This window comes from Delphinapterus leucas, chromosome 11 (genome assembly GCF_059928025.1).
Source record: "Delphinapterus leucas isolate spDelLeu-1000000601 "Yukka" chromosome 11, BTC_Dleu_Yukka2, whole genome shotgun sequence".
Lineage (NCBI taxonomy): Eukaryota > Metazoa > Chordata > Mammalia > Artiodactyla > Monodontidae > Delphinapterus > Delphinapterus leucas.
This window is the reverse complement of record NC_143139.1, coordinates 30,502,852-30,530,157: the sequence shown is the minus strand read 5'-3', so window position 1 is coordinate 30,530,157 and position 27,306 is coordinate 30,502,852. Positions and strand designations below refer to the sequence as shown.

The following is a 27,306-nucleotide window of genomic DNA, read 5'->3' as shown; positions in this document are numbered from 1 at the left end:
ATCGGTTTTACATTTGGTAGTGTATATATATCCATGCCACTCTCTCACTTTGTCCCAGCTTACCCTTCCCCCTCCCCGTATCTTAAGAACATTGTATACTATTGGTGGGAGTGTAAACTTTTCTCCATTTTGGAAATTAATATACTTTCACCTAATAAAACTTAAATATATAGGCTCCTCTATTCAGCACCTCCACTTGTAGAAATCTATATTCTACAATGACTAGTATGTAATGCATTCTGACTAGAGTAGAAGATTTAAGAAAGTGGATGGTTCAGGAACAATGGTTGTTCTTTATTTTAATTCAATAAATATTGATTGTGTGACATCACCAGGTAGGTTAGAACCAAAAATATTGTAGGTTGGGGCTCACTAATGACTTTGGACCCAAGACATTGACTACCCTAAATAATTTCTAATAAGAACTTACCCTTGGTAGAATTTTTAATTTTTTAATTGATGATATTTTGTTCCAAGTCCTGGTTAGATTTTGTGAACCAAATGTATTAAAGAACACCTTTCAGATCCACTTTCCTGCAGCTAAAACTGTGTACAGTCACAGGGTGCCAGCTAAGGCTAGGAAAAATAACTCTAGTGAGGGTATCATCTGAATCATATATCCGTATAAGAATGCACATGCATACTCCTAATATGGCCTTAAGCTCCATGCTCTCAAATTACTAATAAACATATTTTCTTATGAGAGCTATCCAAGCTTTGAGGATTCAGATGTTTCCTATGTAACACTTCCCTCGAATCTTTGACTTTTTATTATTTGTAAGTATGATCTCATTATATTCAAACCCTTCAAAGTAAACATATATCTTAAAGTATACAGCTGTAGAATTGCAAGGTACTCTTGTCCTAGGGCTTTCATCACATTGCCACTAATTCATTCATTCATGCATACATGCATTTAAAAAATATTTTGGAGCACCTATTCATAGGATTATAGTAAGGATGAATTAATATATGGAAAGCACCTAAAACAGTGCTCAGCACATAATAAGCACTCAATAAATATTATAGACATTGTTATCATCCATAAAACCTATAATAGGAGATGAGATTGTGATGATGGGTAGAAATCTTTCCCATCTTTTGAAGAAGAGGAGTTTTAAGCAGTATTAAGTAGTGTTTTAATTTTAAGCAGTTTTAAGTCATGACTTGACCAGATTTTCTATTCTAAACTTTCTCTCTGGGGCACAGTGAGCACATGTTGGTATAGGCAGACTGATTATTAGAATTGTCTATGAGAGAGATTGATAATTGCCTGGACTATGAAGGTGATACTCAAGAGAAATAGGTAGACATATTCTAGATATACCTAAGAGAGAAAAATCAACAATAATTAAAAATAAGTAATTGATTAACTATGAGCAACCAGGCAGAGTAGATCATGGAAATGAGTTGGGGTAATTGAAGGAGAAAGGGACTGTGCCTCTAATTCACTGCTCTTTTTGCTATTAATATTTTTCATTTGAGTCTTACCTGAACCATCCGAGGAGGTACTTAAAGCTACCCGTCCTTCACTCCCACAGATCTGCCTCACCAGAACAGTGGAGAGTAGGTGATTCCAGTACATCTTTCATTAAGAACCACTGCCATACGCTTCAGTATTACTTATTTATTTATTTATTTATTTTATTTATTTATTTTTGGCTACGTTGGGTCTTCGTTGCTGTGCACGGGCATTCTCTACTTGCAGCGAGCGCGGGCTACTCTTCGTTGCAATGCGCGGACTTCTCATTGCGGTGGCTTCTCGTTGCAGAACACAGGCTCTAGGCACACGGGCTTCAGTAGTTGTGGCTTGCGGACTCTAGAGCACAGGCTCAGTAGTCGTGGCGCACGGGCTTAGTTGCTCCACGGCATGTGGGTTCTTCCCGGACCAGGGCTCAAACCCGTGGCCCCTGCATTGGCAGGTGGATTCTTAACCACTGCACCACCAGGGAAGCCCGCTTCAGTATTTTTTAACTGCGTAACTGCCAGCTTCTTTCTTTCCTTTTTTTTCTTCTTGAACATTATTAAACCAAGAGTACAAAAATAATCAATGTGGCTCTTTTTCTATAGAGTAATATTTTCATATTTCCCTCTCTAAATGAAGTTTCCAAATATCCAAGTTGACAAACCGTTCCTTCATCTATAGACCTCCCTATGGTGGTGACACTAGTTTTGAGAAACTGTATATGCCTAACTAATTATAATTAGTCTCTTCAAAGTTCATTTACAATAAAAAATAATTTTGCATTCATACACTTTTCTTCTCCTTTTGCCAACCTTGTGTGATTGAGCACATGTCATTGGCATTAGCACTATGAGACTGTTAGATTCAATCATAAAACTCCTATCTGACCTTAGAAATGTGCAGAAACCCTATTACCCCCCCTTTTTTTTTCAGTATTTGGCATCCTGCTGACTGATAATGTGTTTGTTTCTAATAATTCTTAGCAACTTGACAATGAATATAGTGTTATACTGTGAATGAGACTTTTACTTTTGTTGAATTTTGTTTTCTAAAACTTATTGATTTCCTTTAAAAATAACATATTTTAATTTTTTTTGGCCTGATGGTACAGGCTAATAGGCCTGAGGTTAATATTAATAAAACTATGGAAGAAAATATGCTATATCTGTTGAATAATATCCACAGACTTAAGGTAAAGATAAACGTAATTAAATTAGTTGAAAGGGAAAATGAGACTTGAAACAAAAAGCCCACATAACCTTATCATGTACCTTTATCTCCAAATAATTGTACATGTCTTTTGCTAGCACTTAAATACCCAGTACCGAATTTGACATCTGGATAGGAGGATGGTGGAAGTTGACCACTTATGGGACATATTCATTGAGTTCCTCATGACCTTTTTATCTTGATGCCTGGGCTTTTGGCCGAGGACCTGCCAAGCCCCCACAGTGGCAAGATCCCCTACTCAAACCTTATTTTCCACAGTCAAGAAGTGCTTTTCGGGAAGGCTTAAAGACAAAAAAGAAGGCTTTTTATTTTAGGTTTGCAAAGAGTGGGGGAAGAGCATTCCAGGAAGAGGGGACATCATGTGTACAAGCCCTAAGCATGAGCAAGAGAACAGCACAAAGATAGACTGGATGGCAGGCCAGTGACAGACCACACTGGGACCCTCATAAACCATGAGAATTTTAGACAGCATCAGAATACTGAGAAGCCTTTAAAGAATGATAAGATAAGAATGATTTAATCAGATTTGTGTTTCTAAAAGATCACTCTGGCTGCTTAGGAGAATTGATTAGAGCAGGACAAAGGGCAGTGAAGGGAGATCAGATAAAAGAAATCAGTAGCCTAGGTAAGAAAATAATGCAGCCTCGGGCTTCCCTGGTGGCGCAGTGGTTGAGAGTCCGCCTGCCGCTGCAGGGGACAGGGGTTCGTGCCCCGGTCCGGGAGGATCCCACGTGCCGCGGAGCGGCTGGGCCTGTGAGCCATGGCCGCTGGGCCTGCGCATCCGGAGCCTGTGCTCCGCAACGGGAGAGGCCACAACAGTGAGAGGCCGTGCTCCGCAACGGGAGAGGCCACAACAGTGAGAGGCCCGCGTACCGCAAAAGAAAAAAAAGGAAAATAATGCAGCCTTGACAGTGGCAGTGGAGACTCAAGAGATATTTTGGAGGGGGCTAACAGGGCTGGGTGATTGGATGAATGACATACAAGAACAGATGCTTTACATGTGGTTAGGATAGTACTTATGTAACAGGAGTCTGGGGCTCTGAAATCTCACTGTAGCTCACTTCTTAGAACACAGTTTCAAAGATATAAATCAGGAGAGCCTTTCCCTTGCTTTCCAGTTAAGTACAGCAGTCCCATAATAAGAACAGTATTTGCTGTCACTTATACTTTTATTTCAAATATCATTTTTACCCCCTCTTGAACTCAAAAGACTTTTGAGAAAAGCTCTTTTGAACTTATCCATTTAGGTCTGAAGTAACACAAAGAGGTAAAGGGGAAAGCGTATATCTCTGAAACTCAAGGACTTTTATTCTCATTCTAGAGCTCTGATCATTACAATGAGTAAATAAAATCAACCTGGAATTTTGTGCACATTTCAAGTCAATCCACTCTAGAATATCATCCCTATTTTGTCCTATATTTTAAAAAGGAATACGTTATCCAGTCCTGTGACAGTGTTCTTGACGGTGAAATAGATGATTCTATCATTTTTGGAAGGTAAACTTTGAAAATTTATTTTAAACTGTGTAGGGGTACTTAATTTTTAGTGATTGATACTCAAAGCTCAGCGTATCTTGAGCATGCCATATTATTAAGTAACTGATAATACAAATCAGTCCTTTATTCCCCTGCTTTTCACTTGATACATCTAGAGTAACTGGCATTTTTCTCCATGTGCATCTAAATTGCGTAGTTACCAGTTTTTTTGGAAACCTGTTACTCCTTGGCAATTAACATTGATCATTATGTGAATTCTATGGTAATTTCATCATAGAACAAAATTTTTTGAAATGATGTTGTACATTACAACCAACTTGCCGGTAGATAATAAAGTTTCCACCCTTCACAGAGGTTAAAAATGTACTGCTCATTTTTATAATTATCAGTGAATCATAAAGTCATTGCCAGTAGCCCAGATGAGGGCCAGAATTTAATTTTTTAAGCTTCTTATTCCCTTTTCTTTTGTTTGATTTTGATTTTTATATGATAAATGCATGCTGATTAGTCTTATCAAATCAGGAATAAAAATTATTTCATTGGGAGAACTTATTAGCATTTTCTAGTTCATTCATTTTGAAAGCAAAGGAAATCCTTATTTTATTTAAATTGATTAGTATTTATATGAATGTTTAACTTTGTGGGACCTAAATATTTAGTTCTTCCTGATTTTTAATTTTTATCATTGTGAAATTGATTGGTGACTATGTCAGATATCTTCACAGAATTTTAGTATAAAATAATAAACGTTTGAAATTTAAGATAGTAATTTATCCCTCAAAACAATAAATCCCTCAAATCTTGGCCCGTGTAATCAAATTCAGCAAGAAAGTATATTATCCTTACTCATATATGCTATACAATTGTGCGTTGTATTATAGAAAAACCACAAGTAAATGAACGTATAAATTCTTGGCAGTTAACACGTACTAATGTTTACACAGTTATAACTCTTAGTTAACTTTATTTTCATCTTTCATATTATATAAGTGTATAATGTATGTGTGTGATGGCTTGCTATAAATTATAAAAATAAACTTCAGAAATCTAAACAGGCTAAATTTAATATTACTGCTTTTCATCTTGCAAATGTGTGTACCAAAGTGGTCTTACATTCTTATGCAAACTGAGAGTGACATTTTCAGTTCAACTGCAGAAGAATTACAAGAGGGGTTAGAGTGTTGTACTTTTTTAATATCTATTCTACTAATGTCTATAGGCCACCTTATTTTACTTAATCCCTAGATTGTTGAAAAATATATCACTGCAGTAGAGGAGCTCAGTATTTTAAAGAGCCATTCATCTAACTGTGTTTTAAAGTAATAACTCCTTATTATAGAAGGCTTCCCAAAGCTGGGCAGTGAGGAACTGGTTGGAGTTAGATGGAATAAGCAGAGGAAGACAGCATCCCAGGCAGAGGAAATACCGTGTGTACAGAAACAGGAGAAAGCTTAATATTTTCTAGAAACTATAAGTACAGGGTATTCTCTACTTTCAGATACTCGATTTCACAAAATTCATATTTTCCATTTCATTGAACTATGTGCCATATTATGCCTAATTTTTTGGAGATGTTCTGTGGAACAGTAATTTTAATTTCTGGTATGGGAGTACTGCCAGTAAGAGAAAAGGCTAAGCCATGGAAGGGGGTCCTGAAGGTTCTTAAAAGTGCTTATGCTGAGCTTAGCAGACCTGCATCAGCCCAACTCAGAGGATCTACAACTGTCTCCTGTCCCTTTCCCTTTCTTTTGCAAGCAGAGGGGCTCACTTGCCAGTCAGGGTCAGCATCACCAGAGAGCATCAGTTCCCAGGGCCTGGCCCAATCACCCTCCCATCCCCTGCCTCTATTAGACAGTTAGGCATGTGGCAAGCTTTACCAAGGTCACCTGAGTTTGTAGAGGAGAACAGCCAAGGCCTCGCCCCCATGGTGTCTCTGCTGCTGAGGCTGGGGAGGATAGTGAGGATAGAGACTCCCCACTCCCCAACCCCCAGCAGCCTTGACAACACCTGCTCCAGGTGTCTGTCACAGGCTACTTCAGAAGTTCAAAGAGCAGGGGCTTTCCAGCCGTCTTTCCCAGCCCTGTGGCAGAGAGGCAGAGGCCTGGAAAGGAGACACTTCCCAGGGAAGGCTGTATGGTAGTTCTTCTGTAGCAGATACCTCTCATACTTTCAGATGCTGAATTTCAGACAAATTTTCAGAAATGAGATGCTGCCTATAATTCCATTCAGGAAACATGTGGTGCTCTCTAAACAGAAGTAGAAATGGCAAGAAATAAAACCTGAAGAGACTGTTGGGAATTTAAATTGTAAGAAGTCATGTGTAAAAAAATCTACAAACAATAAATGCTGGAGAGGATGTGGAGAAAAGGGAACGCTCTTGCACTGTTGGTGGGAATGTAAACTGATACAGCCACTATGGAGAACAGTATGGAGGTTCCTTAAAAAACTAAAAGTAGAACTACCATATGACCCAGCAATCCCACTACTGGGCATATACCTTAAGAAAACCATAATTCAAAAAGAGTCATGTACCACAATGTTCACTGCAGCTCTATTTACGATAGCCAGGACATGGAAGTGACTTAAGTGTCCATCGACAGATGAATGGATAAAGAAGATGTGGCACATATATACAATGGAATATTACTCAGCCATAAAAAATGAAATTGAGTTATTTGTAGTGAGGTGGATGGACCTAGAGTCTGTCATACAGAGTGAAGTAAGTCAGAAAGAGAAAAACAAATACCGTATGCTAACACATATATATGGAATCTAAAAAAAAAAAAATGGTCATGAAGAATCTAAGGGCAGGACGGGAATAAAGAAGCAGACCTACTAGAGAATGGACTTGAGGACACGGGGAGGGGGAAGGGTAAGCTGGGAGAAAGTGAGAGAGTGGCATGGATATATATACACTACCAAATGTAAAACCAATAGCTAGTGGGAAGCAGCCACATAGCACAGGGAGATCAGCTCGGTGCTTTGTGACCACGTAGAGGCGTGGGATAGGGAGGGTGGGAGGGAGGGAGATGCAAGAGGGAAGAGATATGGGAACATATGTATATGTATATGTATAGCTGATTCACTTTGTTATAAAGCAGAAACTAACATACCATTGTAAAGCAATTATACTCCAATAAAGATTTAAAAAGAAAAAAAATTCATTTAAGACGTTTTCTGTGGAAAAAGAAAAAAGTCATGTATAAAGGTAATAAGGATTTTGGACTCTCTCATTTTAAAAAAAAATTATGTGAAGCTATTAAGAATATTATTATCAGATATGTGTTTTACAGAGGCCACTCTGGCAGCAAAGTGGAGATGGCAGAAGAGCAAACCTTTGGGTCTAAATTGAGACCTGAAGTGAAGGGATGGGCTCTTGTCAGGTCTTGGTGACTAGAATGACTTATTATTTACAAGTTAATGTTAATGTTACTTAACTGCCCGGCTTTTGTGGCTTGTCTTCCCAAATGTAAATTTGTAACTTGAAAGGAGGAATTATGTTTCCTGGGCTTTTTTTTCATTTTTTCTTGTTTTTTTTCCTCTCTGCTTTCTTCTTTATATACCTAGCAGCTAACATCATGTCTTATATAATGTATTTGTTTACTGATTTAGCCAAGTATTGAGACTGATGTGTGTATGATGTTGACATGTATTTTTCCTCTGTAACTGTAATAATTACATAAACTGACTTGAAATTCAATAAGAAATTTTTCCATCGGTCTTATGCCTACCTCAGCTAATTCAAGGTTTTCAAACAAGTCCATTGCCGTACTCTAAACCGCTTCTCAGGCCTGGTGATAACACTGATAATGCTTCATTTCTGTTTGATTGGATTCTTGCACTGAGCTTTCAGCACTTGTCTATTTTGTCCTGATAAACTCAACTTGAATTGAGTTATCAAGGAAGATGTGGAAAGACACAAGAATCTATAGATTTTAAACTGCAGGTCTAAAATAAATTTATATATATTACTATTATATTAATTATATATTGATATATTAATAACAAAACAGAAGAAAAATACCCCTCTGAGAGAATTAAAAAAAAAAAAAAAGTAAACAGAGCTTTGAAATATAACCAGGAAAGAAAAGAGGGGAATGGCCATATAATTCTGAAAGTTAGGGTCTACAAGATCTTTGAGGATTAAAGTATTAAAAGATAAAGGCAACAAATTGAACATACAGTAGAAAAAGCTAAGAAATTTACACATAAATGAAACTCAAATAAAAATGAATCTTTGAGACTCCCAAGAGAGACACACATGGTAATTATTCTGTCAGAGAGAAATCGGAGCAACAGAAATTGTAGCACTAAAAACGAAGCTTAATTGCTCCATTACCCTATAAGGAAGAGTCACAGAGGAACAATTTACCATCTCAGAGAGGTGCTGAAGTAAGATAGATGCAGTCATAAGCACCTCAAAAAACAGAATCACAAAGCAAAATAACCGTGACAAGCTAGAGCACTCACTGCCCTCATCGTCACCAAGCTGGAGTCTCACAGATAAGAGGCCAGCCATGAAGGCTCAGCCATTCTGGGTTGAGTGCAATTAACTGGGTGAAGCATTAACTCTTAGAGACTTTTAGGTCACCTTTCTTGGTGTCCAAGTAACTTGAAGGAACCAGCATGCTTGGTAAATGCCCCATTCACCACTAGACATTGACTGCATCACTGAGAAGATCCAGAATTACAAATATGCAATTATAGGTACACAGAGACACTATTAGGGATTTTTTTCCCACTTTTTATTCTTTCATTTGGCCTCCATTACTGACCATTTACCAAGTGTTGTGCCAGCTGTTAAGAAAACAAAACAGGAGCTATAGCCCCTTGTCAGGAGTTGGCAATATCTTAGAATGGCTTTTATTTACATTTTGAACCAATACTCAAGTCTCATATCTTCAGAGATGTTGCGACTTGGGTAGAAGCTGATATTTCAGTATATGTATATAGAAATTAGCAAAAATATGTTTTAAGCATTTTAATAAATATTTTTCTATCAGTGAGGAATTGTGATGGCTGTGGATAACAGAAGAACCCAAAATAACTCTTAAAGAAGAAAGGAGTTTCTTTCTTGCTCATGTAAGATAAATTCAAAGGCAGGGATTTTGGATTCATTATGCTATACCTAGTGTCATCAGGGATCCAGGCACCTGTCTTTTTGCTGTACCCATATAAGTATTCTTCACAAGTTCATGAGGAAGGTCCAGGATGACTGCAAGAGCACCACAATCACGTCTGTGATGCAGGCCAGAAGGAGAAAATGTAGAAGGAGCAATGCTTCCTGGCTGAATCAGCTCCCTTTGAATTGAAGCCTTCCTGAAATCCCACAGTACTTCTCACAAGTCAGAATTAGTCCCTTGGTCATATCTAGTTTTCATGGAAACTGGGAAATGTATTCTTTTATTCAGTGGTTGGGAGAGGAAGGGGCAGGGGGCACAGTGTTCCCAGTTAAGAATCAGAATTCTCTTACAAAGGAGGAAGCAAAGAAGGAATCTAGGGATAGAACACTAACAATCCTTGACACAACAGTACTAGAGTTAACTTTATGGGACATGTATAGGTGGTTCTGCTTGACAGCAGGAAGGATGAATTAACTGATTAAATAGGGCTCTAGCTACTTACTTTTTTTGGTTTCTTTCTCTTTATAGTGACTAGAAGTCTAAGGTCAGCTTTGCAGGTGGCAAGAAATATGGCCACATTAGATAATCTACCTCCAGCTTTGCAAGGGAGAAAGAATCATTACAGTCTCTTCATTTATTGCATTTCTTTTGGCCTTGTAAACCAGGGAAATAGCTGCTCTTTGTTGTGCAGTTTGCTCATCTATTCAAAAGGAGTAGTCATGTCAGCTACCATTTTTTATATAGTCACAATGTGCCAACTGCTGTGCTAAGGCTTACATGGATTCTCTCTTTTATCCTTCAGCAAAACTGAGGTAGATGGTATTATTTCCCCCATGTCACCAATGACACTGAGGCTTAAATAAGTTGAGTGAAGAAGTTTAGATCATATGGCTTAGCAGACAGTAAAACTAGCTTTAAGTAAGAGTCCAGCTAGCACTACATTCATCATTCTGAAATTTACCAGTTAAGCAGCAGGGTGCTTCTACTGACAGGTGTTACACACTCTTTGGGAAGTGGACAGTAATTCCTGATAATCAAAAGCCAGTAGGTCTAAAAATACCTATGTTGGTGTATTTTCACTCACTCAGTGTAATTGAGATTCTTTCTCTTAAGAAACCATTTTTGTGAGTGGTAGTCTATTTGGGGCTTAAAGAAGATTTTTATTCTGTTCATTTATTTTCATTTATATGTATTTACTCTGCTCAGAAAATTCTTTTCCTGCTGTTAGCAGTATCATCATAGAACATCTTTGCTGTAAAAGCAAGTGCTTAGGGCTTCCCTGGTGGCACAGTGGTTGGGAGTCCGCCTGCCGATGCAGGGGATGCAGGTTCGTGCCCCGGTCCGGGAGGATCCCACGTGCAGTGGAGCGGCTGGGCCCGTGAGCCATGGCCGCTGAGCCTGCGCGTCCGGAGCCTGTGCTCCGCAGCGGGAGAGGCCACAACAGTGAGAGGCTCGCTTACCGCAAAAAAAAAAAAAAGCAAGTGCTTAACATAAAGTGAAATCGTTCTAAAGTGTTTTAAATGATTCACTACCTTTGGTTGCCTTAGAGCAGAGTGGCCTTAACCACATAGTTTTGAATTTGAGTATCTGATACAAGTTTAATTGTAGTTTTTATTTTGTTTAGTTGGTTTGCGGTAAGTGTTGTTTTTTAGGCCTCTGTTACACAGATAGATAAATATGGAGAAAGTAATTTAAGAAAAGAAGCAAAGAGATGAGATGCACTCACAAAGAAATACCCTTTGGGCAAATTAGCCTGCACCTATACACTCAGATGAGAAATAAAAAAAAAGACCATGAAAGCTGTTCTCTTCTTATCTTCCTTCTTTAGTGAAGGAGAAAACATTATGAGGAGAGATGTATGATACGTGTGAATCTGAATATTTTCCTTAGAGAAGAAGAATCATTGTGTGCTGGTATTAGTATTTTGACCCAACCCCTGACATCACTTTACTGGTTCCTATTGGTTTCATCCACTTTGAATTCTTTTTATTTTGTAAAATGCTGTCAGTGAGGCAGGTTCTAGTTTGAAAGAGCACATGATCACACTAGAGTTGCAGGCATCAAAGGACATAATCACGTCCAGAGAGATGACGTCCAGGCCACCTCATTTCATCTCCGTCAAGCAGCACAGCTTCCAAATCAAGCATCATTCTGGGGCTTCAGGGCTGATTGTTTCTCTCACTCTCCAAGTAAAACTCACTTTGTCCTTCACTTTCAAACAAATCATTTCCTGTGAAAATCAAAAAGTCCTCCAAGCAACCATGGAAGAGCTGATAAGCAAAGCCAAATAAACCAAAATGTATTTTACCTCTTGATTTTGTTTTCTCTGTGTGAAGCACTTGCCAGTATGTTAAACATAGTGCCAGGTGTTGTAGGGTTTGATGAAAAATATAAAACAGGCTTGATCACCAAGTTTCTTTCTTGCTGCATAAGGAGATACTTGGGTAATACTTAAAATAGAATTGTGAATTATCAAAGCAAATGAACAAACAAAAATGGGTCCCCCAAAGAGAGGCAGTTTTAAGAAGTGTTTGCACAGATGGATAAAAAATATATATTGTCATTTTAAAACAACCTATTTTTTTGTGTTGACCTAAAGAAAATATATGAAAGTCAACATAACCATGTATTCACAAAGAATGCACATACTATACTATATATTCACATTTCAGTTTTTATACTCCAAACAGTAAAAGTTAACAAGAGACCTAGACCTTGAAATATTGGAAAGTTGTCAATAAGTAGAAGAGCTAGTGTTAGGAGCATGATGCAGAAATCAGCAACTCATATCTGGTGGTGTGATTAGATTAGTTAAATGCATATCACAGGAGTGTGTTATACAGCTTTTTAGGGACAGTGTTTATACAAATACAATCACAAATACATAAAATAAGGCTTATATAAAAGTCTTCAAATGGTAATAATGAGCCCCAAACAAAGCTGTGTTCTTACTTTATTTATTATAATTTTGGTAAAACTATGTGACTTACATATAAAGTATCTGTCAACAAAATAGTGGTCAGTTTGTAACTCTTCAATAAAATGTGTCAATAATCATATTACTGTAGCTGATAACCAGGATGATACATAAATAATTTCAGCTGTTATAGCAGTCAGGCTAGGAAAGGCATTACCTTATAACACACACACAAAAAAGAAAAACACCAAAATATTAGTGGTTTAAAGCAACAAAGGCTCTGCTCATGTCTCAGGAACCTAGGCTAATGGAAGTTCCAACATTTTATGATGCCACCTCTTACCTCAAGGCTTTAGGATTCATCACAGAGATAAATAGTGACCTACCACTAGTACTTACAATATATGACCACAGCTAGTCACTTGGCTGCTCCTAACTTCAAGAGGGTAGGGAATTATAATCCTCCATAAACCTTGAAATGGAAGGCAGCTAGCCATTGGTGAACATTACTTGTATCTTCCCACAATTTATTTGCTGCTTTTATTGGCCAAGATTCCCTATCATTCTTTCTGCAGAAAGGTGTAAAGAATTTTCTTTCTGCTGATTGATAGCACTGTTATCTTGAAAACACCTTCTTTTTTGGTGGTACCCATTAAAAATGACAAAATTCTTCAGTTGACTACTGCTCTGGAAAAATTGATGACATTCAAGACTATGCCTGTACCAGTACAATTGGTTGAAGATTAAATATCAGAACGTGAAACATGTTTGACATGCATGAAACAGCTTGTCAGTTTTTCAAAGCATTAAACATACAGATACCTACCATGGGACCCAGCAATTCCACTCCTAGGCATATACTCAAAAGAATTTTTTAAAACGTTCACATAAAACCTTGTACACAAATGTTTCTAGCAGCATTATCCATAATAGCCAAAAAGTAGAAATAACCCAATTGTTCCATCAACTGATGAATGGATAAACAAAATATGATATATCCACACAATGAAATATTACACATCTATAGAAAAGAATGACGTACTAAAATTTGGATGAACCTTGAAAGCATCATATTAAATGAAAGAAGCTAGAAACAGAAGACACACACACACATGCAGATTTACTTACATAAATACACATATGTACGTATATAAACACATGCATATACATGTCATCTTATATTTGCAAAGTTGCAATTGAGGGTTTTGTTTTTAAGTATGTTGACCAAAGGTTCATGTAGTATAATAGGAAAGCACTTAGCCCTATTGAAGGTGACGGGCTTGGCAGATAGAACTCTCTTCTTCTACCTCCCTCCCCTTTAGAGAGTTTATTGGTATACTTTTCTGAGATAAAATGGGAGAACAAATCCAAGAATTCATAAAAGGTTAGACAATCAGTGACTAGAAATTAGAGACTAAAGTACTAGTAAAATTTTTTTTTTTAAAAAAAGAAACCCACTCTGACAAATCAGCTAAACTTTCCTTATTTAACAGCACCAAAGAGCAAGAGCCTGTGCTTGCTTTTAATCAGCAAGCCTCCCTGCTATTAATTACTTTTTGCCTCTAACTCAGGAATCCACTGCATTTTCGGCCTTAGTTTCTAAGTGGAACTGATGAGAAATATGACTGTGTTCCAAAAGGTTGCAGCAAATTATATGTGGATTAGACCTGAGAGCCATGAATTGTAAGGAACAATTCACAGCTTGATTTCAAGCTTCAATCCTATGATCTCATGGACCAAGATATGGTGAATGAGATGTAACTTCTCTAATGGAACTGCAGGGAGAACTACCAAATCTGTTGTCAATATAAGTGACATTCATTCATCCCTTTATTTATACAAACAGGTATTTATTGAACACTTATCTGTCAGGCAACATGGAAATCACTAGGAATAAAAGATGTACAAGACAAAAATCTCTACCTTGAAAATGTCACAGTGCATTAAGGGAAGGCAAACGTATCACAAACCCTTAGAGAAATGGTGGGATGGACAGTAATAATAATAGACTTTTGTGCTCCTCTGATAACATAGTGATACATCTAATTCTGCTGGGGTCTGAGTTTCACGGAGGAGGTGATGCCAAATATGAGTCTCGAGGCAAATGTGTAGGAAAACAAAGGTGGAAAGTAATAGTCCAGACAGAGAAAACATTATGAGGAAAAACATAAGAACATGTCATATTCTGAATCCTGCAGTTTGTATGGAATGACTACAACCTGTGACATCTGTGGAGAAATAGCACAAAAGATTGACAAGAAGGGACTAGATCATGCCATAATAAGATTGGTCTTCATCCTATAGGCAATGGAAAGCTATTGCAAGATTTAAACAAGAGAGAGTTTGGATCAGGTTAGGTTTAGGACAATGTAGAAGATGAAGTGGAAGGAGTCTAGAAGCAGGAAGACTCAGTAGAAGACTATTGGAAGAGTTCAGGTGAGAGGTGGCAAGTTCAAGTCAAAAAAAGTCCAGGTGAGAAGTGGTAAGAATGGAGAGTAGAGAAACTACACATGCTTTGGAGACAGACTTGATGGAGTTGTAACTATGTAAATGTGAGTGGTCTCAGATCATGCTCAGGTTATTAAATTGTGAGACACAGAAGAGCAGTAGGAAAGCTTTGAGGGGAAAGTCAAAGATGGAGCTTTAAGGTACTTGTGAACATTCAGAAAATTGAGCGGTGGAAATATGGGTCTGGCTCTTAGGGAGGAGAACCAAACTAGAGAAACAGGTCATGGAGTCTCTGTGTATCACTAATAATAATGGTTGTATATGGCTGATGTTTCCCAGCAAAAGTTATACAGAGTAATGAAAGAAGATTGCCAAGAACAGAACCAAGGAGAAAGAAAAGATGCTGGAGAGGTGGAAGAAACATAAAGGGCATGGTGTCAAAGAATGAGAAAATTTTAGGAAAGAGGGAAAATGTTTAGGAAATTTTATCATAGAATGATAAGTTTAGTAAAGAAAAGCACCCAGGGTTAACAATGAGAAGATCACCAGCAATCTCTGTTAGGGCAGTTTTCATGAAGTGGTGAGGCATGACTTACTTCGTAAAATCAGCACCAATAGTCCCTAGCTTTTTAAATTAATTTCCAACGATTTCCTTAAGTCCTCCAGAATTTCTTATTTTTTAAAAAATTCTCACAAGTTCCCTACTTTCACAGTCCAAACGGGGAGAGGGAGTCCCCTGACATCTACAGTCTGGCTGAGAAAGAAGGCAGGTGTCCTGGAGTTCTCTTTGCAGAACTCGTGTAGAAATCTGGCCCTGCAGAGAGCTACAAGCAAGGCAAGCTGTCCCCCCAGTAAGAGTAAACTGGATTCCAGGTTGCCTGCTTGAAGGCAGTGGGGACAGTTAGGAGTAAGGAGGGCATAGTAAAGAGTAGAGAAAATTTAGAATAGCTGTCTGGGAAACAGTGACATAATTACACAAAGTAGGATGTTAAATTTATGCATAAGAAATGAATGAGTGAACAGTTACCCACAGAGAATGAAAGTGGACCTGTGGCAATGGATTGTCCTAACACCTGCATTTACCACAACTGATTTTTTTTTTAATTTAGGCCATGCCAAGACAGGCATTTTAAGACCACTGTTCTTAATGTTCTATCTCATTGGATTTAATGAGTCATACTTAAAAACAAATGGACTGTTTTCTATAGGGCCAGATTCACACTCAACTTCACAGAGTAGAAACTTAAAATGTTTGAAATTAACCCAAATCAATTTTTAAAAGATTTTCTCAGGAGAGAGAAGGGGACACATTTGGTTAAGACCCTGAGTGCCATGTGAAACATGTAAAAGATTGACTGAATGAAAATACGCCATCCTTTGTCTCCCTTAGACACTAAGCCACCTTTTATTCTACTCTTTTTTACTTTAATTGGAAATATTTTAAAATTTTAGAACCAGTTTTTTTCTAAATATCTGAATACTTATTTTTCTCCCTTTCTAAAAAGAAATGTCAGAGATTAAAAAGTTAAACCTTCCTTCCTTGAAACTAGCAAGAAAAGAACTGTTTGGTTCTAATTGTAGGTATTGTCTGGATTATATATTTTCCAGTTTCCTAGTAGAGTTTCTAGTATGCTCTGCTAGTTTCCCCAGCAGTTTCAACCCCTAGTAGAACACTGGCTATTGTATAATCTCCCCAATTGAAAGTATCCACAGTCAAGAACAACAGCATGCATTCTGGGCATACTTATTTACCACAATTTCTCTCTAAATATCATAATGTCCTTTTACTATGAAATTTTGCAGGCTATGATGTAAAAGAGAGCCTTCTCTCTGTGTGGCTCTTTTCTTGGGGCTTCAAGGAAATTGGCCCCTTGCAGCTGGTGTTTCTGAAAGTGAGTTATCAAAATTACTAACCATTTCCATTTAGGTTGTGGATTAAATGTTTGCAAATGGCAGCTTTAGCCTCTGGCAATTTAAAAACTGGGCTTAGCTTAAAGTACCATCTGACACTAGGTTTTACCTTCTTTTAATTTCATTCCAAAAAATGACTCAGCTATTCACTCCAAGCTACCCATCCCTCAAAATTATTTTCTATTAATGGGCAGAAACAGATTAAAGAACCTACAGTGTGCCTTGATTTATAGAGCTACCATGCTTTGATTCATTCAATAAACATGCATTGGGTATCTAGCCTACAGTGGGGTGCTGCATTTGCAGAGTTCGTAAACATGGCCTTTTCCCTCAGGTCCTTGCAAACCAGTCAGTAAAGAACATTGTAAGTTCTACAGTAGAGGTGTGCACAGAGAGGAGGGCCATCACCATCAACTGTACTATATACTGACTTGTCTGAAGTTTAAAATACTTCGTATCAGAAGAGAGGGATCCCCATTTTTTGTAATTAATTCAGCAATTCCTTTGATAAAACATAGCCCTTTTGTAAATGCTTTCTTAATTAGTTTCTTTCTAACTTTAGAATTTCTTAGAGTAAGTCACACTTATAATTTCTGCCCTTGAAATAAGTATGTAAGAGTAAATATTTGTGAGATGTTACAGCATCCTAATATGTTTTACACTATTAAAGTTTGTGTGAATTTAGAGTGAGAGTATATGTATTTCTTTTTCTTTCATGTAGAATCTTGCAACTGGGTGGGTTCTTAGAGATCATGTGCTCCTGGGATGGAAAACTTGAAGTCCAAAATTTAGAACTCACCAGGTCATACTGTGAGAGGGGACAAATAGGGCCTAATATACCAGTCTGCTTTTCACAAAAAAATATTTTAATCTATGCTTAGAATGTTCTTATGAGCATTGATTTAGTAAAAATATATTTAAATTCTCAAATTTTATATTTAGAAAATCTCATGTAAATTTATTAGGTCATGTTCAAGAAAGCCTTAAAGAGCAAATCATGAATAAAAAATAGCCACTTCTAGAAGTTGTTCCTTTTTTCAACACTGTTAAAGCCACAGTTATGATACATGCTCTCTGTAAAAGGTCAATTAGCAGATTCCCCAGGATATTTAAAGTTTTGTGTTATCTTCTAAATGTCAAGTTGAAGTTAGAAATATTACATTTGGGAGAATTTTGCCATAAAATAGTCCAAATTATGAAAAACAAATATTCCAGATCAAGGATAAGGGAGTGGTAGGGAATCATACTTTTTTGCCTCCAGAAGCCTGAGAGGCTCCAAGGCCAGATCAGTTGGCCAATCAGTTCCCAACAGTGGCCCACTCCCTGAGATGGCAAGGGAATTGAACTCTTTTTAATATTTGGCCTCTTTTCACTGACTGACTCCTATGAACTGGTGTGAAGTAGTACAAAAGACAGTTTTTCATGCTTTTTTAATATGAGGATGGCCAGAGCCTGCACATAAACTATGGGGTATGTTCTAGGAGAGGTCTGAAAGTATAAAGAGAAGAAAATAACCAGTGGGACAAAGTGTTGGTCCTAGTGAAGACCAAGGGGAATAAGATTGAAAGCTCTGATAGAAGGATGACCTTTGAACAATTCTTTTTCAGATCCTGGAGGAAAACAGGTGAGGAGAGATGTGGCTATAGATATCTTTGTTCATGTCTGAGTTTAAAGTTGAAAAAGCTCATTCCTAATCTCTTCAGTTTTCACTGGGAAGCAAGGCAAGGCCATTTTCAAAAAGATTTGTAGGAGGGAATAAGGATTGGGATTGTAGGAGAGTTGTGGGATATCAGTTGTGGGAATGGGGAAAATCACTGATTAGGGACAGGTAAAAGTTTCCTCCCAGCAGTGAGGACCCAGCTGCAGTTGAATACTGTGATTGTGGCGTTTCACCAATATGCCTGGTTATGTTAATTCTCCACCAGTAAAGAGCAACTTAGATGTAGAAAGTAAAAACATAGAAAGAAACAAACATAAAAGTTTATAGGTTGACTTTATAGGAGAACCTAAATACAAAAACACTGAGGGTCTGGTGAAAATCTTTAAAGTCGTTTACAATTAAAGTCTGACAGAGAAGGATGCAAAGCCATGAAGTTAGTGAAGCATCAGGAAAAAAGGAGTGTGGAAGATCTCTGAGACAGAACAGTTATCCTAGGAGTAAGGAAGTAAGAGATCTTGAAGGAAAGGAATAAGAAATCTGTGTATGTGATTAAGATCAGGGATCAGCCGACTTCCTGTAAAGGGTAAGATAGTAAATGTCTGTGGCTTTGCAAGCCATATGGATTCTGTTAGACTTCTCAACTCTGCCCTTGAAGTTGAAGGTATTCATAGATAAGTAAACAAATGGGCATGGCTATGTTTCAGTAAAACTTTATTTACAAAAACGGGGTGTGGTCTGTATTTGTCTCAAGGGCTATAGTTTGTTGACCCCTCTTCAAGATAATGACAATTACCAGGATGTGGAGGAAGTTAAGTGGAGGTGAAGGCTGTTAGAAACCAAGGGGCCAAGATGCTTTAAGATTAGTATATTGAATATAAACCATCTAGATCTAACAGACATCTAGAGAACACTTCACCCAACAACAACAGAATAACACATTCTTCATAAATGTACAAGGAACATTCTCCAGGACAGATCATATGCTCGGCCACAAAACGAGCCTTGGTAAATTTTAAAAGGATTGAAATAATACAGTGTATGTTCTCTGATCACAGTGGAGTGAAATTAGAAATCACAAATCACTAACAAAGAAATCTGGGAAATTCACAAGTATATGAAAATTAAATAATGCACTCCTCAATTGCTAATGGATCAAAGAAGAAATCACAAGGGAAATGACAAAATACTTTGAGATGAATGAAAATGAAGACATAACACACCAAATATGGGATGCAATTAAAGCAGTGCTTAGGGGGAAATTTATAGCTATAAATGCCTACATTAAAAGGAGGAAAATATCACAATCAAAAATCTAATCTTTTATCTTAAGAGAAAGAAGGAGCAATAATCAGGTCTGAGATGGCCTGAGGAGATGGAATGGGATGAAAGCCCAGATAGAGAAGTTGACCTTAGCTGAGAAGAATGGCTTCTCTTCGTAACTGGAGCATAGAAAAGTAGAATGGTTTATATGTTTGCTATAAGATTATAAATTTCCCATCTTTACCGCTTTCATCTGTTTTCTCTGTAAAGCTGAAGTTGAGGTCATTTGCAGAGAGTAAAGGGAAATGGAGCATTGGAGATTTGAGCAATAGTTTTTGTGTAGAATGGTTAAAATAGTCCTCCTATAGAGTTGACTAGAGAAAACTATTGAGAATTTCAGGCTGTTGAGGATCTTTTTGAGGCTGGTAGTAGTGTGTTACAGAGGAACTACTGATCTGCCGTGTTGTGTAATTCCTTCAACTGCATTTGGGTAGGTGGGTGAAGGCACAGAAAAGGCAAATGTTTGTGTTCATATATAGCTAGATGGGTGAAATGAGAAGATAAATAGGCAGGGAAATTTAAGATGTTGAAATGATGGGTCATGGTCAATAAGCTAGTTAAGGACAGAACTAAAGAAAGGAAAAAGCTAAGGAATAGTGAGCAAATAGATCACTTAACTGGAGGTCACCAGGAGGTCTAATATACAAATCGGCTTCATGAGGGCAGAGAAACTGTTTTGTTTGCTAATGAGTCCCAGCCCCTGGAATAGTGCCTGGCACAGAGTAAGTGTAAAATATTTGTATTTGTTGAATGAGTGATCATGACAGAGCAGGGATCATTTAGGAAGAAAGCTGGAAGAATGGAAGGTTGTGGTCAGAGTTGGATGCTTGAATGGTGATAGAGAGGCGGAGCATTATGGGTAACACCTTGTATGTCTGACATGCACATACAGTAGGTTCTTGGTAACTATTAGCCTTAATCATTAAGTTTTTTGGCCTTTTATAGGAAATAAGTATTTTTTGAGAAATTAAGTAGAAAGTAATTTCTCTATAAATGGATGAATTGACATTTCCCAAATAAGTATCATTTAAAGCCATTGAAACAATCAAAGTTGTTAATTCTACCTCATATGGGCAGAATAAAAAAACAAATAAATAAACAAACAAAATACTAGTAGGAATGATCTTCCTTTCCAAATTAGCCTAGTCTAGTTCTCAAAGCCAGAAGCTCGGAGTACTTCTTATTCTTTCTATTGTTTTATTTTGCTTATCACAAGTGTGGGAAATTTTAGATTCACAATACTGTATCACCTTTCTAAAGTGTATTGATCTTTCGGTAGTCTTTGAAAGACCTCTTTTTTTGCTTTTAGAATAAGGTTGAAGTCTCATTAAAAATAGACTATTTGCAAAGGAAAGGTTTACAGACAGAGGCTGAAATGGCAATAATCTAATGTTTAAACAACGCCAGTTTTTTTCCATTTAGCTAAATGTATCAAAGAAGTACTTTGGTTTTGAGGATTCATGTCTTCTTTGGCTAACTTGTGGTAATTCTTACCCTGCTTCTCTCCCACACCCCACTGTGTAATTACTTGTACACAGTAGATATTAATAAGTCTGTATTGACTGTTCTTTAATTATGTATGGAGTTCGTTCAGGTTTTTTCTGTGAGATGTTATGGGAAAACCCGAATGAACTTTTTGGCCAACCCAAGAACAAGCAGTTCTCTGAAATGCCCTTCTCTGTACCTCTTTGCTGGGTAAATTTCTCTTATGATCCAGTTCAAATATCATCTCTGAAATTATCCCCCACTCTTACAGGCGAATAATCAGGCCTCTGTCCTTAGAGTAGTTCTTTACTGTTTTCTATCATATTACCATTATTTACTGGTGTAGCTATTTCTCATCGTTGCCTTTTACCTATCAAGGAGCAGGGAATTTAGCTTATTCATCTTAGGGTCTCCATACCTTGTGTGTGCCTGCTATGTATAAAGTGCTCCAGGTTTGTCTGGCAAATAGTATGACAGTGAGAAAACTCATTCTACAAGAATGCTGTAGGCTTATGTTGGAAAACCCTGCCCTCTAAAGGATTTTGCCTCTTTAAAATTTTCCTGCATTTAGGATACTGCTGTTAGATGAGCAATGATTAATTGGTTATGGTTCTGTAATCCAATCAGTGGATGTAATTAACTTAGAGAAATGTTAGACTTTTTCCCTACACCAACTTTTTTTTTCTTTTCTCTTTAAAAAAAAATTTTAGGGACTTCCCTGGTGGTCCAGTGGTTAAGACTCTGTGCCCCCAATGCAGGGTCCTGGGTTTGATCCCTGGTCGGGGAACTGAGATCCCACATGCCACATGGTGCAGCCTAAAAAATAAAAAAAAATTATACAATTTTGAAAGGTTACAGCTTCTTTTAATTAAGCATACAACATAGTTGATTTTCAATATATATTTATTAAAAATACAGATGTCCAACAAGATGTTAACAGTGACCATTATTTGGGTGGTGGCATTTTTATTTTTTAACTTTTTCTCTAGATATAACTTTTTTCATTCTTTGAATTTTCTATTTCATGATATATATTAGGGGAAAATCCCATTTTTTAGAAGATATGGTACATGATGGAGACATTTAAGAGAAATAAATGGTTTGGTACAGTTTGGAACCAGGCAGCTGGTTCAAGATGGACCAGTCCATGCTCCAGTAACAAATCTCAGTGGCTTAGGAAAACAAAAGTATATTTGCTGTAGATAGACAGGGGTTCTTCTACATCCAATATTGCACATCCAATCCTCTATCTCAAAGTAGTTTCCAAAGTTGCTGCAACCAGAGGAGGGAGAGATGGAAGAGACCAGCCAGCTCTCACCTGCCTCAGCACATGTCATTTGCCATGGCCAAAACAAGTGCCATGGCCCCAAGCTTACTGCAGAGTAAAGTGGAAAGTGCAGGGGAGCACATATTGTGTACTGACTGAGCAGCAGTTGTCTCTGAACATGACTACAACTCCTTTCATTTTACAGTTACTGTAATGAATGTATGTTGGATCCAGACTGCGGTTTCTGCTATAAGATGAATAAATCAGCCGTCAGTGACTCCTCCTGTGTTCCAGTTAATAAAGCATCTACAAACGAGGCAGCCTGGGGCAGGTATGTAGCTCAGTATATACCATAAGAATATACAATAAAATTTCAAAATGAGTCTTATTTTTAAACTTACAGAATGACTGCACTTACAGTCAATGACTCTACTTCTTTTAAATTGGTCTTCTTTTAAAGAATCTTTGAAACTGGTCTTTATAACTACATTACTTTGCAGCATATTCTGATGAGTGTGGGTAGACAACATTGCAACTGTATGTTTCACAAACTTAGAATATAAACTCTAGCCTAGACTTCAGGAAATCCAAATTTCAGACCCAGCCTTGTCCTAATAAGCTACAGGACTTTGGATCTTGAGGCAGGTATTTCTAAATATTGCCAAGGCAGTTTCTCCTGCTGGGTATTTTTAAATTATACTAATAATTTCCAAACTCCCAAACTTAAGTGAAAGACAGAAAATTGTCAAGTCAAAATGAATTATTATCACTTTAAATTCTTTTATTCTTTTAGTACATTCCTGGAAGTCAGAGAAATTAAACAAAATAAGGATAAAGTTGGTAATTATAGGCAAGTATGAGAAAGTATAAACCTTTCTCTTTTTGACAGATCACATTGGTTTATAGTAGGCACATAAAAGAAATATTAGTATAGAACAAATATGAACTAATATTCATATTCATGGACACAAAAACATGTAAGTATTATTTGACATGGCTTTAACCTCTTTTATGTTTTAAATTCTCATAAAAAGAATAGTATCCTCTCATTCTGTCTCCTAATACTGATGAAGGCAATGAAATCTGTAATAAACTGCTTGTATCTCCTAGGAGCCATGAAGTATAATATATCATTATTAATCATTATGCTGTTGTCATTAATCATTTTATTAGGGAATTACTCCAAAGAAGTAGAAATAAATTATATGGTAGTTGAGTGAAAATCCAGACCACATTTTAAATACACTGATTAAAAAGAAATATGTAAAAGAAATGCAATTATTACTTAAAATGAAAACATGAAAGAGCTTCTTTTAAAACACCCAGCACATACTTTTCACCAGTCAAGCTTTATTAGGAAGTTAATTGATTAAATATTTTTAGATGTAATAGTTTACAGCTTTAATCCTTATGATTTTTTTCAATAGAAAAAACCTGAAAGTTACCAGTCAAGAATTATGAACATTAAGAAATCTGTGTATGTAGTTTCCTGTATTTCATAGAATTAATTTACAAACTTAAGAGAAATGTCTACTGATGGTAAGGGGACGCTAAAATTAGATGTTTCTCTCTTCCTCAGTAGAAGGTCTAGAGGTCAGAGGTCTCAAAATAAGAGTCTTGTTCTTTTTGCAAATAACAAATTGTACAACTTTTTAATAGAAATGTGTATTACTTCTTTTATTTCAACTTATTCTTAGATTTTATTTATATTTTTGTACCATTATTCCTTGGTTACACGCACTACTAGAGAAAAGTGAAAACAGATAATACCCAAGTAGGAAAAATACAAAGAACTAAACAAAATATACAAAGAACTTTCACGTTTGTGGACTATTCTTAGAATAACCTCAAATTCTTTACTGCCCGTCCCCCCCGAAAAAAAAAACAGGTTTTCTCACTCTTCTCTGTGCTGAGCAACAACCCTCCTCCTAGCTTGGCCACTGTGGTGGCTTGCCTCAATCTGTTCTAGAAAGAAAGCAAAAAATGCAGGATATGTTAACCATGAAAAATTCCTACAACAGATTTTCCATTTGTAGGTAAAATAGCATTCACTATATTTTTGTTTATTAGTTGGTTGACAGGTTTTATGCAGTTACCTTGGATGGAATTTTCAGGGTAAAATCTACCATTACCTTGGATTCATATTTGAGATATACTATTTCTAGATGTTTTAGGGTCAAGTATTGAGGCAATTCATAGACAGAAACTGAGATCTCTAATCGTAGCTGTTTCCTGAGAAGACACCAGGTAAAATGATAATACCATTCATGATGGGGATAGTATGCTGATTTTGATGTACTCTGAATTATCTCAACATAATGAAAACCATTTGTCCATATAATCAACTATAATTAGTTGGAAACAAAACTTTAAGTCAATCAGCATGCTTTTCTATATCTATGTAGTTATATTTCAATCAAAAGGTTTTTTAATCATTTAGTTCCCAAAAGAGATATAAAAATGACCAAGCACATGAAAAACTGTTCAGCATCACTAATCATTAGGGAAATGCAAGTCAAAACTATAATGAGATATTACCTCAGACCCCTTAGGATAAAAAACAACAACAAAAACAAAACAACAATTGTTGTGAAGCATATGGAAAAATTAGAAACTGTATGCACTGTGGATAGGAATGTAAAATGGTGCAACCAGTCTGGAAAACAGTATTTTAAGACAGAATTATATATCATTTAACAATTCCATTTCTGGGTATATGTCCAAAAGAATTGAAAGCAAGGTCTTAAAGTTATATTTGAATACCCATGTTCATAGCAGCATTATTCACAATAGCTAAAAGATGGAAGCAACTCGAGTGTTATTTGACGGATGAATGGATAAACAAACTCTATATACAAACAATGATATATTATTCATATTTAAAGGAAAGAAATTCTGGCTACTACAACATGAATGAACCTTGAAGACATGATGATAAGTGAAATGAACAAATACCGTATGACTCCACTAATATGAGGTACCTAGAGTAGTCAGGTTTATAGAGACAGGAAGAAGAATGGTGGTTGCCATAGGCAGGGGCAAGAAGGAAATAGGGAGTTTGTTTAATGGGTATAGAGTTTCAGTTTTGGACATGGAATGAGTTTTGGAGGTTGCTTGCACACTAAGGTGAATATGCTTTAACACTACTGAACTTTACAATAAAAAATGATTAAAATTTAAAATGGTTAATTAAAATGGTAAATTTTATGTAATGCGTACTTTACAATTAAAACTTTTAAGAAGGAAAATCCGTGTTAAAATCATTTAACATACTTCTAGAAAATACAGTATACTTAGCTGATAGAAAACCTCCTCCTGCCCATCATCCTCGGTACCTCCTACATGCATCCCACACACAGGCAAATACAGGTTTAATTCACAGCTGAACTTGAGAGAAATGCCCACGTGCCACCAATGAGAATGAGAGCAGTGAGCCCATGTGGAAACCCAGCAGCCCATGGGAATATCAGAACAGAAGCCAGCCTAAAGGGTGAGAAGCTAGTGTTTTAGGTGCTGAGAAGACAAAGGTGCAGGTCTTGACTCTGGAGCTATGATGGGCTACCTAGGCTCTGAGACAGAGACAAGAAAAACTGTTGGCCTGGGCTAGGCAAGCTGCTAAATTCTCTGTGGCCCACTTGGGACCTTGAATAGAAATAGCGTCACACATGAGAAAGCAAAACCAGGAGCATTTACTGTGGGGAAATATGGCTTATAATTTCACACTGCCTTTGTGAAGGGGGAACCATAGGAGAAACATGAAGAGTGAAAAAGTGGGTCCCAAACTGGAGACATCTGTAGAGCTAACTCAGAAAGAAACATGCAATTGTCAGAATCCAGGACACATGAGACTTCCATGGAAAGCAAATATGAGATAGTCAAAAATTTAAAACTACATCAATTTATGAAGAAAAGAAAGCCACCAAGTGTGACAGATGGAAGAATGAATACCTAAAGAAACTTGTATTACCAAAAAAAAAAAAAAATTTTAAGAGACTTTAATATGTTTAAAAGAAAAAAAGGAAATAGTATAATTTTTTCGATTATACTGAAAGCTGCACACTTATGATTTGTGCGGTATATGGGTATGTATGTGTGTGTGTGTATATATATACACATATATATACATATATAACAAATGTTATACTTAAGTAAATTTTGTAAAAAAAAAAAAACTTGGAAAGCTAAACTTCTAGATAAATAACATAGAATGTGGTATGGGAACTTTGGGGGAAAAAAAAACCCTCTATATTCTTTGGTTTGTTTTCAGAAGGAAATGGAGATTATAATTAGTTTGCAACTTGTTAAATATAGGTGTTAAAAATATAAGTATAATCTCTTAAAGATATATACTAGTACAGAGAGAAAAAAGAGAATGAATCAAACTAATAAAGACAGGAAAAGGGGAAGATTACAGGAAAAAAACATGGTTAAGAGAAACCACCACCAAAAAAAACCCCCAGCAAAATTAGTTACATGTAAATGTACCTGTTATTAAAGTGAAAATAACTCAATTAAACATACCCATTAAAGACAAAGTTCCTCGCACTAGATTTTTTTAATGCAGTTATGTGCAGTTTACAAGAGACAGTCATTGAAAGATTGGAAATAAAGGAGTGGAAAAAATTAGATAAGTGCTCAATCAAGAAGACAAAAAATAGCAGAGGTTAGAGAATTTGGAAAACTTAATAACAAGCTTGCTGTAAGAGTTAAATAATGAACCTAACACATAGAGAACTTCATTCTTTTCAAGCATATTATAGAAATAAAGGAGTGGAAAAAATTAGATAAATGCTCAACCAAGAAGACAAAAAATAGCAGAGGTTAGAGAATTTGGAAAACTTAATAACAAGCTTGCTGTAAGAGTTAAATAATGAACCTAACACATAGAGAACTTCATTCTTTTCAAGCATATTATAGAAATAAAGGAGTGGAAAAAATTAGATAAATGCTCAACCAAGAAGACAAAAAATAGCAGAGGTTAGA

At 36.6% G+C, this 27,306-nt stretch overlaps 1 protein-coding gene across 7 annotated transcripts in view; it reads left to right on the top strand.

Annotated features, from left to right (window-relative positions):
- SLC2A13 (solute carrier family 2 member 13) overlaps positions 1–27,306 on the top strand; it is a 428,310-nt gene that overhangs the window by 319,851 nt on the left and 81,153 nt on the right. For all 7 annotated transcript variants that reach the window (XM_089920529.1, XM_089920530.1, XM_089920531.1 and 4 more), the window contains one exon: positions 22,529–22,654. In XM_089920529.1, the coding sequence (XP_089776655.1) occupies positions 22,529–22,654 (126 nt within the window). The remainder of the gene's footprint in view (positions 1–22,528; positions 22,655–27,306) is intronic.